The 11,512-nt window shown below is 38.5% G+C and overlaps 4 protein-coding genes across 5 annotated transcripts; all 4 read left to right on the forward strand.

The window, feature by feature from the left end:
* The first annotated feature begins 643 nt into the window (after positions 1-643).
* LOC116146114 (F-box protein SKIP23-like) lies at positions 644-2,708 on the forward strand. Of its 2 annotated transcripts, none has more exons than XM_031431527.1 (2): positions 644-2,081; positions 2,336-2,708. In XM_031431527.1, the coding sequence occupies exon 1, from the start codon at positions 802-804 to the stop codon at positions 2,074-2,076; it is 1,275 nt and encodes a 424-aa protein (XP_031287387.1). In that variant the 5' UTR covers positions 644-801; the 3' UTR covers positions 2,077-2,081; positions 2,336-2,708. The 2 variants fall into 2 exon arrangements, with proteins under 2 accessions (XP_031287387.1, XP_031287388.1); XM_031431528.1 differs by having other exon boundaries at positions 2,240-2,353.
* An 804-nt stretch (positions 2,709-3,512) lies between these two features.
* On the forward strand, positions 3,513-6,312 carry LOC116146096 (F-box protein SKIP23-like). Its single transcript, XM_031431509.1, has 3 exons — positions 3,513-4,576; positions 4,730-4,783; positions 6,198-6,312. Exons 1-3 carry the CDS (start codon positions 3,513-3,515, stop codon positions 6,310-6,312), a joined length of 1,233 nt encoding a protein of 410 aa, XP_031287369.1.
* Positions 6,313-7,940: 1,628 nt separating this feature from the next.
* LOC116146098 (F-box protein SKIP23-like) lies at positions 7,941-9,148 on the forward strand. The gene has a single exon (XM_031431510.1). The coding sequence runs from the start codon at positions 7,941-7,943 to the stop codon at positions 9,090-9,092; it is 1,152 nt and encodes a 383-aa protein (XP_031287370.1). The 3' UTR covers positions 9,093-9,148.
* Positions 9,149-10,040: 892 nt separating this feature from the next.
* On the forward strand, positions 10,041-11,072 carry LOC116146099 (F-box protein SKIP23-like). The gene has a single exon (XM_031431511.1). The coding sequence runs from the start codon at positions 10,041-10,043 to the stop codon at positions 11,070-11,072; it is 1,032 nt and encodes a 343-aa protein (XP_031287371.1).
* The last annotated feature ends 440 nt before the right edge of the window (positions 11,073-11,512 follow it).

An 11,512-nucleotide genomic window follows, 5' to 3' on the forward strand; every position in this document is an offset into this window, starting at 1 on the left:
ATTATCTTAAGCTTAAAAAATTCCGTTAAATTATCTTAAGAAGTAGTGGAGGTATCCGTCAACTGATAAAAAAAAAAGCACTTCGTTCTTTTTTAAATTATTGTGTGGAGGAAATTAACCTGCAATTATATCAAGCTGTAATCTTTTGGATAGATTCCCTTCTCCAGATAGATTTCATTTTAATTGAGTACTGTGTGCTAGTTGATCTTGAGGTGGCCTGCACCTTCAGTTCTACTTACCTCACCCATTCTAACAGTGATATTAACTGTTCCCTAATTTCCTATCCAAATAGGTTTCATCCATGTCCATTCATATCTCATCATCATCAGTCATCAGTCATCATCACCACGTATTAATAATTTAATAGAGTAACTGAGAGGTCATTCCTTCTTTCCGATGACAATGGTACAACTGTATTACATTTTATTTGTATTTTCGATTTGTGGGCTAGAATTATTCTTTATTCAAATCAAAGACACACTTTTCCAGTACAAGTAGCCTTACTTTTCTTTTATGTCAGAATTGCTGAACAGCGTTTTACCCTGTAAAGATATGAAATCCAGAGGTAGCTTTCATTACTAATATATTCGTCTACACTATCAACTCATTTCCCTCTCATTTCATTCCCCATCAATCGTCTCAACACTAAAACCCTCAAAAACACGCTGTGTCTCCCACTGTGTTTCATTCCAAACTTACTCTTCACTCTCCAGTCTCCACTCGCCTCCATATCAATCCATTTCCTGTCTTCTAGACTTCGCAGTTTTCTTTGCTTTACTAAACTCTCTTCTTTCTTCAACCATGGATGAGGAAAGGAGGCATTGGATGAAGCCCAACTGGACTTTGTTACCGCTTCACATTTTGTCCAAAATCGGAGAAAGGCTCGAGAGTTTTGATGATCATCTCCGGTTTCGGTCAGTTTGTAAAACTTTTCAAATGGCGATTCCTTCTCCTATCAAAACCGTTATTCCAACCAAAGTTCGGAACACTTCCTTCCCCTTTTACACGGACCCGACCACCACCAGTGGTCGCATTGACCACTTTCTACTCACAGAGTCAACCATATTCGCTCTTGAGCCACGCGTTGTTTCCAATCCAAATGAAACCTCTCAATCATGGTTCGTTAATATTGAAAGGACAAACATCGGCACTGTCCGGATAAAGGATCCTCTCGGTGGGTTCCGTTACCGTAAGTTGCCCAACGACTTACCTAGAACTATCAACCTGTTAGATTATCGTATCAGAGAGATAACCAAAGGTTACCGGCTTGAGTTGGCCACTTCTAGTAAAAAGAATAACAGTAGAGTCCATATGAGTAAGCTTTACCAAAGGGAGCCCACCATCTTCTTTAAAGTTGCTGTTTCCAGGTATGCTGAAAAGTTTTCATTCTTGGCGATTCATAATGAGAGTCCGGACATCTTCCGTGCTGGCGACGATGATAATCGTGGGAAACTGGTGGGGTGGAAGGAAGGGAATGAGGAATTGACTGTATTGGACGTTGATGTGCATGATGTTGTGGATGTCATTTACCACGATAACAAATTCTATGCTCAGTGTTTGTCTGGTCCTACTTTGGGTTTCGATGCTAAAACTCTTGAAATTGTTCAAGTTACGCACAAGAAGGGTACCAGAGGCCGACATTTTTTCGTGGAGTCGTCGGAAAATCTGTTTCTTGTGAATACGTTCTGGGATTTCAAAAGTGGCAGTGTTCTTCTAACTTTGCAGTTTTATGAACACAATGGGTTAGATAACGACTGGGTTCCAATGAAGGATGGCGTTGGGGACAGAGTTTTGTTTCTTGGAAGCGATTTTTCTTTTTCTGTTTCGGCGAAGGAGTTCTTGGCATTGACTGAGAATACTGTCTACTTTACTTACGAACATTTCCTCAAGCCTAAAGAAACTTACCCCGGAATGAATGCCAATAAAGTTTACTTGACGCATAATATTACTGGTCTGCCCCTGCCTTTTCCAGATTGTACTAAAATTTTCTGGCCTCCACCAACGTGGGTGCTGGGTCTTGGTACCATGGCTGACATCTCCTCCTCGGCCTCCTCGTCGCCTCCTCTTCCTCTTTAACCGACGTTAGTTTTTTCTTCTCTGGCCGTTTAAAACTTTAAATATGAGATTATATACGATGTGCTCTTCATTGATTAGTTTTATTATTGATTTCGTTTTGGTAGATATTCTCAAGACAATTTCATATTATGACTTTAGTTCATTCTGTGTAAATCTTTGTTAGATTCTTTGTTGTATGATACACTAAGGACTTCTCAAACAGGGTTTGTGCAAGCAGATTTTATTCTTCTGACAAAGGATTTTGCCGATGAAATTACAGGGTTACTGCTTGGAGGCCTCTTTCGGATCAGTGTGAAACTTTCTTTTGTGAAGTATGTTTGTCGAATTCTTTCAACTTGTAGTTGTATTGTCCAGTACAAGTATGGTTTGTAGATTGAATTTTCATCACTATTGTGTGTATTTTGAGCATTTTCAGGACTATGAGTATTGCATTTAGGAACTTCTTCTAAGTTTGTATTGATAACCGATACTAATTTATGGTAATGGTTTGATGTTTTACTTTACGATTATCCTTTATTACTCTGTCATACTGCATAGCCAATGTATGTCAACTTGATTGCCTGTTTTTATTCAGCCCAATATGGAACATTTATCCAATCAGTATTTTTGAATTAATGACATTTCTTCTCTGGTTGTTCAAAATTTGAGTTTGAGAATTGCCCTTTACTTTTGATGGTTTCTTTTTCGTTGGTACTAAGTACTAACATGGATTTCATTCTTCATTTACTTTTGTTTAACAAGTTTGATTTAAAGTGCTCTGTTTCCAGTTTTCTTCATTTGCAGCTAAGTTGCAGTCTCTGGTACTAAAGTGCAGTTCTCTGTTGTTTTGTTAACTAAATTTATTTGGTATTTTGTGCTGTTTTTAACAAGATGGTACTTGGTGTAAGCTTTATTCAAGAAAATTTTAGTGAAGTTGTACTTCTATATTGTACTATTAGTCTATAGCATTATGATTTGTAATTGTAATAGTTTATTTGCATGTAGGGTTGTGACTGCTTAAAGCTGCTTAGAAGTACATAATTGATTCTTTTGTGGGTTGGTGAAAGATTTGTCCTTTTGTGATAATCACCTACTGACCTACCTCTTACCAAGTGTTAGCCACTCTGGCACTTGTTAAGTTCTTTGAATAGGATAATGCTGCCGGACCCATAACATAATGGACTAGTTCTTGGGCCGTCTTCATATGCGGCTTAGATATATTTAATGGGCGACTCTGCCCAGCTTGGATAGCAAGCAAGATCATAGTTTATGAATATTAAAATTAAGATTAAACATTAATTTTCAGGATTTTGCTTGCCTTCGACGAGAAGTACAATCTTGTCATGTGGAAGTTTGACCATTAAACTGCATTATTCATTATTAATTCACCCCTGCTCGTCTTCTTCTTCATCACCATCTTCTTCTTCTATCTCGAAAGTCACCTGTTTTGGCCAACAATGGACACAACCACCCCTGATTGGTCCAGTCTTCCAGACCACCTTCTCGCCTCCATCGCAGAGCAGCTCCCCACACGAATTGATACGCTTTGTTTTCGCGCCGTTTGTAATTCATTTCGGTCCTCAATTCCTCCCCCGCCCAAGCCTCTGTCTCCACATGCGGGCCTTAAAATTCCCATGCCATATCTTGCAGGCCGTCGCGGACACTTTGTGCTTGCCGAGTTCACTTTCTATGCCATCAAACCCCTTCTTAGTATCTCCAATCCACACCAAACTACGTATACATGGTTAGTCAAAAGCGAGGAATTGCACTCTGGCAAAGTTCGATTAGAGGATCCGCTTTGCAGACGTCGTCTTGGAAACTTGTCCAACAAGGTACCCGAGTCTGAAAAGTTACCCCAGTCTTTGGACTTGCGGAATTATCGGGTCAAGGAAGTAGCTAAATCTTATAGACTTGAAAAAGTTTATCAAGGTAAAGGTATTAATAGAAAGAAGCCTGTTGTTTTCGAAAAGGCGGTTGTGTCTTCTTGCTATGATGAGAGTGATAATGGGTTCGCCTTAATGACGATAATGGGAGGATTGGTGCTGGTGTGGAGAAATGTAGACAAGAAATGGGCTACAATAATCATCGATTATGAGTTTCCTCTTGATATAATTTATCATAATGAAAAGTTCTTTGCTTTGATGATCTGTGGTGTTACTGTAATTGTGGACTCTAAGTCTTTGAGTGTTTCTGAAGTTGCCGGTCCACCGATTGAGATTGCGATGTACTTAGTAAAGTCCTCCCAGGATTTGTTTATGATTACGAAGAACTGGCAACGGAGAAATGAACCAGCTGAATTCAAGGTTTATAAGCTTGACGAAGAGAAATGTGAGTGGGTTGAGGTGATAGATGGATTGGAGGATTCAGTGTTTTTTGTTGGTAATGATGGTTCATTCTGTGTTTCAGCTAAAGAGTTCCCAGGATGTAAAGGGAATTGTGTTTATTTCAAAGAAGGTCCCATTAGAGGTGGGATTATTGACTTGAAGGATGGAACAGTTGGAGGTTTCTCTGCTTTTCCAGGGTATTGTAACATCTTTTGGCCTAGACCAACTTGGGTGGAGTAGTGATTCATCTTGTTTCCCTGCCGAATTGTTGTAACTGTTGCTTAAAATTTTAATTCAAAACGTATTGGAGTGCTTTGTGTCAGCCTTATGTGTAATGTTTTGTATCTCAGATTGCTCAAAAGTGTAACTGTTCATCAAGCTAAGCAAAATTTCATCTCTGGAAGGTTATTGAAAAGTAACATAGACTTTGTGTGCGGTCAATCCGGAGAGTATAATTCCTATTAGGAGAGAATATATTTAGATTGACTCAATTTGGAAGGAAGATATTCAGATTGACTTAGACTCCAACTAAGATAGCCGAAGATCATGCAACTTTCTAATTCTACGTATCTGAATCTTATCTCAACTCTATCATGTAAATGAGTACTATATAAACCCGTGATAGCTTGTTTTCGGGGGGGTTGGGCAATTATTTTAAGCAAATTTTCCTAGAAATTTAATGTTCTTTGTAAGCACTCAAAAGCAATAAGATAACAATGGACGTAGACTCAAATTCTAACTTGCCGAACCACTTTAAAAATTGTCTTGTGTTCTTATTTATGACTTTTTCTTTTTTATTTATTACTGATTTTCATTAAATCACGCGTACATCCATTCCGGTTTCGACAGGGTCAATCAGAATTCTCTAGTTGGTGCAGAATTCTGTATCAACAGACTTTTATCAAAGATATAACATTTTAATCTTGATAAAATCCAGAATCTGTGATTCTCTTCAAAAACTAGAAATTTACACTGGATTTCTCCAGTTTATTAATAAATTAACTACTCAGAGTTGCAATGACAAGTGATATAAGACCTTTCAACAATCATGAGCCAGTTAGCTTAGACCAACCTAATACCCCATGTATTTGGAAAAAAAAATAAAAAATATCAACAGCTAATAATTGAGGTAAAAATATAAATAGATAAATAAATCACATGGTTGCTACATAAAGGGTCAAAATTTGTCTGTTCCTTTCCAGTTTTGGCTGTTAACAGCTTCTGCTTTGCATGTCCTGTTTTTAAATTTTGCATGAAGTAGCGAAAAACTCCACTCTCTCCTTTTCTTTTTTCACCTTTTTCTTTAAGCCTTCTCCGTTTTAGTTTCTTTTTTTGTCTGCAAAACGGTCATCTCAGAAACTCCATTTCTTAAGTTTAAGCAAATTGTTCGATGGGAGAGTGTTTTTTAAAACTTATCAAGTTTTGTTTTTGAGCTGAAGAGTAGCACATTCTTCTTATAAACAAACAAGTTTCTGATATAAAGGTTACCGGATCATAAAGTCTCTTGTTTTAGCGTCTTCTTTGTAGTGGTCACTCTCAGAAAGCTTCATTTTTGCACTGTAGACTTGAGTTCTTAGTTTCTTCAAAATGAGTTTTGGTATCCAACGTTGTTGATCAAGACTTCATTATTGAAGCTCCCGACTTTCTTCATTTTGAAGGTTGAAGGTTACTTTCTTTTTCATTGTTGACTTCCACTACATTTACATGTAGCTCTTGGCTTGTGCCTTAAAGTTCAAAGCTTTTCAATTCTTTTACTGATTATGGTAAAGTTCAAGGCCTTAAAGATTTGATCTCATTGTTTTCCCCTGATTTTGCAAGGTTTAGGAGAAGATTTTCGTTGTCAAGCACTTGGGTTGGTCTTGTAAAAACATTTGGTCTTGTAAAAATCAGAGCTTTTGAAGAAGATGGGAAGACGAAAGAGGTTAAAGGATGAAAATATTGCAGAGGAATGGTGTTTCCTTTGCAAACAGGGAGGATCTTTCAGGATTTGTGATTATTTACAAGTAGGTTCGCCAATATGGGTTCCAGTACTTGCAGATCTTTAAAGGGGGAGGGACTATACTGTAAAGATCACTTTCCTATGAATCATATTGTCAAATTGTGTTGAAACTTTAAGATCAGCCCATAAATTCTGTATGTACGGCCCAAAAATCATACAGAACCTTGTCAGATCTAGTACCAACATATTCACTACAAACGGCCTAGTGCCTAGTCCAATTTTCAATTGGACCCGCACTTAAATCCAACTTGTGAAGAGACCATCCAGTGAGATAGCTCATTGTGTAAGAAGATCTATTCTATGGGCTAACCCATTCTATGAGTTAGTCTATACCACGAGTCAACCCTCTTTACAAGCTAGGTTACTCAACGGGTTGGATTAGTTTATGATCAAGGTCATCCTACGAATTGAGTCAACCTACACTTTGGATCACTTCACGAGTAGGGGTTTTTTTACAAGTTAAGCTAACATAGGCTCTAGCCCATTAGCATGTATTCATTCCAAGACTCTTAAGTCCCATACACTTCCTAATTCATCCAAGATTTCTAATCTTACATGAATTAATGCACCTAATCCTCCATGAAATTAGTATTACAAGTTTCTTGTTTACTCAAACTCTTATTATGAGAACGACTAGTTCTACAAGGACTCAAGTTTCTTGGGCTCACTATATAAATAGAGGTCAACCCTCTTATTATTCATTCAATCACAACCCCTCTCCCTAATTAATTAAGTTCTTGCTCCCAAGAACCACTGCCTGTTCCTGCCATAAAGCCTGATGCCGACTAACTCTACTTTGTACATAGAGTCGTGTTCTGGCCACTCTAGCACCGATAAGTCGCGCCCTAGCCAAACACTCCTGATAAACCCTTCAGAGTGCCAACAACCAACATCACACTAAACCCTTCAGAGTGCCAACAACCAACATCACACTAGTGTCCTCTGAGTCTTTGTGCTCACTCTTCTTTGTTTTTGCATATTTACAAGATTGTCAGTGACCTTGTCCTTATAGGATCATTCTCGTTTGACTCAACCATATATTTAATCCTCTACACTGGTTGTCATATCTCTTTTATCAGTTTGGCCATTGCATTACATATGCATATTTTATAACGATTCATTGATACTTTTGCTCCTTAATCTATCACTCACTCAAAACTTTTTCATGCCCTGAAAGAGAATGTTGTCTAAGCCCTTTAAATTCTCATGTCCATCTTCTTTTAACTTTTAATCACCTACCTCTTGCTTCTGTTAGCCACTTTGGTTGCATGTGTCATGGGCGGTTTTTAATGGGCCATTCTGCCCAGCAGCCCCAGCTTGAATAGCAAGCAAGATCATAGTTTATTTATAAATATTATTTTCTCTCATTAATTGACTATGAATATTAAAATCAAGATTGAACATTAATTTTGAGGATTTTTCTTGGCTTCCACGAGAAGTATAAGCTTGTCCTGTGAAAGTTTGACCATTGAACTGCATTATCCATTATTAATTCACCCCTTCTCCATCACCTTCTTTTTCACCATCTTCTCCATCTCGAAAGTCACCCGTGTTTGCCTACAATGGACACGACCACCCCTGATTGGACCAGTCTTCCAGACCACCTTCTCGCCTCCATCGCAGATCATCTCCCCACACGAATCGATAATCTTCGTTGTCGCGCCGTTTGTAAATCATTTCGCTCCTCAATTCCTCCTCCGCCCAAACCTCTATCTCCACACGCTAACCTTAAATTTTCCTTGCCATCACTTCCAGTTCCAGGCTGCCGCGGACACTTGGTGCTCGCCGAGTTCACTTTTTATGCCATCAAACCCCTTCCCAGTATCTTTAATCCACACCAAATTACGTATACATGGTTAGTCAAAAGCGAGGAATTGCACTCTGGCAAAGTTCGATTAGAGGATCCGCTTTCTAGACGTCGTCTTAGAAACTTGTCCAACAAGGTACCCGAGTCTGAAAAGTTACCCCAGTCTTTGTACTTGTTGAATTATCAGGTCAAGGAAGTAGCTAAATCGTATAGACTTGAACAAGTTTATCAAGGTAAAGGTATTAATAGAAGGAAGCCTGTTGTTTTCGGAAAGGCGGTTGTGTCTTCTTGCCATGATGAGAGTGATGATGGGTTCGCCGTTATGACGATAATAAAAGGAATGGTGCTGGTTTGGAGAAATGTAGACAAGAAATGGACTAGAATAGACATGAATTATGCTTATTTTCATGATATAATTTATCATAATGAAAAGTTCTTTGCTGTGATGTTCCATGGTATTACTGTAACTGTGGACTCTAAGTCTTTGACAGTTTCTCAAGTTGCTGGCCCACAGCAGCTTGATCGTTTCTGGGTTTGGCCGTACTTAATAAAGTCCTCCCTGGATTTGTTTATGATTATGCAGAGCTGGCATCGGCGAAATCAACAATTTGAATTCAAGGTTTATAAGCTTGACGAAGAGAAACGTGAGTGGGTTGGGGTGATGGATGGATTGGAGGATTCAGTGTTTCTTGTTGGTGATGATGATTCATTCTCTCTTTCTGCTAAAGAGTTCCCAGGATGTAAAGGGAATTGTGTTTATTTCAAAGAAGCTCCCTTTAAAGTTTCTGATTGTCACCCTGGAACCGATGGTTGGATTTTTGACTTGAAGGATGGAACAGTTGGAGGCCTCTCTGCTTTTCCAGGCTATTCTAACATCTTTTGGCCTAGACCAACTTGGGTGGAGTAGTGATTCACCTTACGAATTGCTTAAATTTTAATTCAAAACGTATGGAGTCCTTTGTCTCAGCTCTGAAACCTGTATTAATTCATCAAACTAAGCAAAATTGTGATCTATTGTTCTCAAATATCAATTATTCCGGAACTTTATGAAATCTTTTAACTTCAGTTAAAAAAAATAATTGATCTGGTTGCGTTTTCACCATATATGTCCTTTGAAAGTTATTCAAGCACAGTGAAATTGTTTAGGGCCTCGGACTTACCAAGTGGATTTTGGAAGCATAAGGCTGCTAAGTAATTGTTTACGCACTGAATTCTTGTGTGGCTTGCTGAAAAGAGTCGTCCTTTGCGATAAACAGTCTCTTAATTAAGCTTTCAATGAAGCCCTTTTCACTTCCCAACATCATATTGAGAGGTTCTATTTCTTCATAGTGCACGCCAACTTCTTGTTTTTCTATTGGTTGTAGTATAAAATTTGTTTTCTTCTTATTTTTAAAAAGGAAAAAGAATCGAATAATGAATATTTATGAGGGTATCATTTAAGAAAAAAAATTTAATTAAGGTGGCTAAAAAGGTGGAATTTTCTTGAATATTAAAATCAAGATCAAATATTAATTTTCAGGATTTTGCATGGCTTCCTCGAGAAGTATAATCCTCTCATGTGAAAGTTTGACCGTTGATTTGCACTACCCATCATTAATTCAACCCTCCTCGTCTTCTTCGTCATGACCGTTGAATTGCGCTACGCCGCTACCCATTATTTACTCAGCCCTCGTCTTCTTCGTCATGACCGTTGAATCGCACTACCCATTATTTACTCAGTCCTCCTCGCCTTCTTCGTCATGACCGTTAAATTGCACCACCCATTATTTATTCAACCCTTCTCGCCTTCTTCATCACCATCTTCTTCTTCTTTTCTGTGTACTTATATCTCAGAAGTCACCAGTTTATTCCAGCAATGGACACAACCACCCCTGATTGGCCCAGTCTTCCAGACCACCTTCTGGCCTCCATCGCAGAACAGCTCCCCACGCGAATTGATAGGCTTTGTCTTCGCGCCGTCTGTAATTCATTTCGCTCCTCAATTCCTCCACCGCTTAAACCTGCATCTCCACATGCGGACCTTAAAATTACCCTTCCAGGCCTTCCACCCTTGGTTCTCGTCGAGTTCACTTTTTATGCCATCAAATCCCTTCCCAGTATCTCCAATCCAAACCAAATTAAGTATACATGGTTAGTCAAAAGCGAGGAATTGCACAATGGCAAAGTTCGATTAGAGGATCCGTTTTCTAGTCGTCGTCTTGGAATCTGGGACGACTGGGTACCCGAGTCTGAAAAGTTACCCGAGTCTTTGAACTTGTTGGATTATCGGGTCAAGGAAGTAGCTAAAGCCTATAGACTTGAAGTATTTTATCAAGGTAAAGATATTAATAGAAGGATTCCTTGTGTTTTCGGAAAGGCAGTTGTGTCTTCCGGCCATGATGCGAGTGATGATGGGTTCGCCGTTATGACAATAATCCGAGGAAACGTGCTGATGTGGAGAAATGTAGACAAGAAATGGGCTATAATAAACGTCGGTTATGAGGATCCTCTTGATGTAATTTATCATAATGAAAAGTTCTTTGCTTTGATGTCAACTGGTGTTACTGTGACTGTGGATTCTAAGTCTATTTCTGTTTCTCAAGTTGCTGGTCCACTGCAGATTGAAGGTTTACGGATTCGGTCGGACTTAATAAAGTCCTTCCAGGATTTGTTTTTGATTATTAAGATATCAGTTCAATCTATTCAATCTTTCGAATTCAAGGTTTATAAGCTTGACGAAGAGAAACGTGAATGGGTTGCGGTGATGGATGGACTGGAGGATTCAGTGTTTTTTGTTGGGTATGATGGTTCATTCACTCTTTCTGCCGAAGAGTTCCCAGGATATAAAGGGAATTGTGTTTATATCAATAGTGGTCCCTTTGAAGTTGATCCATGGTCAGTTTTTTGACTTGAAGGATGCAACAGTTGGAGGTTTCTCTGCTTCTCCAGGCTATTCTAACATCTTTTGGCCAAGACCATCTGGGTTGGGGCAGTGATTCATCTTGTCTCCCTTCCGAATTGTTGCAACTGTTGCTGAAATTTTAATTCAAAACGTTTGGAGCACTTTGTCTCAGCCTTATGTGTAATGTTTTGTATCTCGATTGCTCTGAAAAGTGTATTGGTTGATAAATTAACTAGACTTATAATGACAAGTGATATAAGACCTTTCAATGATCATGGGGGTGAGTGAACAGTGTAGTAATAAATTCCTCCAGTTTACTAATATCCCATATTTTTGGAAAACAATAAATATCATCAGCTAATAATTGAGATAAAAATATAAATAGATAAATAAATCAAATGGTTGCTACTTGCCAATTTGAAAAAGGGTCAAAATTTGTCTGTTCC

Source organism: Pistacia vera, unplaced genomic scaffold (genome assembly GCF_008641045.1).
Source record: "Pistacia vera cultivar Batoury unplaced genomic scaffold, PisVer_v2 Contig471, whole genome shotgun sequence".
Lineage (NCBI taxonomy): Eukaryota > Viridiplantae > Streptophyta > Magnoliopsida > Sapindales > Anacardiaceae > Pistacia > Pistacia vera.

Bases quoted from the DNA above. Each gene is read 5' to 3' on its own strand.
- LOC116146096 (XM_031431509.1), top strand. From the start codon at position 3,513: ATGGACACAACCACCCCTGATTGGTCCAGTCTTCCAGACCACCTTCTC. The intron at 4,577-4,729 runs GTATTGTAACAT...TTTGTATCTCAG, and splicing joins GGTTTCTCTGCTTTTCCAGG to ATTGCTCAAAAGTGTAACTG. The intron at 4,784-6,197 runs GTTATTGAAAAG...TGATTTTGCAAG, and splicing joins CAAAATTTCATCTCTGGAAG to GTTTAGGAGAAGATTTTCGT.
- LOC116146099 (XM_031431511.1), top strand. From the start codon at position 10,041: ATGGACACAACCACCCCTGATTGGCCCAGTCTTCCAGACCACCTTCTG.
- LOC116146098 (XM_031431510.1), top strand. From the start codon at position 7,941: ATGGACACGACCACCCCTGATTGGACCAGTCTTCCAGACCACCTTCTC.
- LOC116146114 (XM_031431527.1), top strand. From the start codon at position 802: ATGGATGAGGAAAGGAGGCATTGGATGAAGCCCAACTGGACTTTGTTA.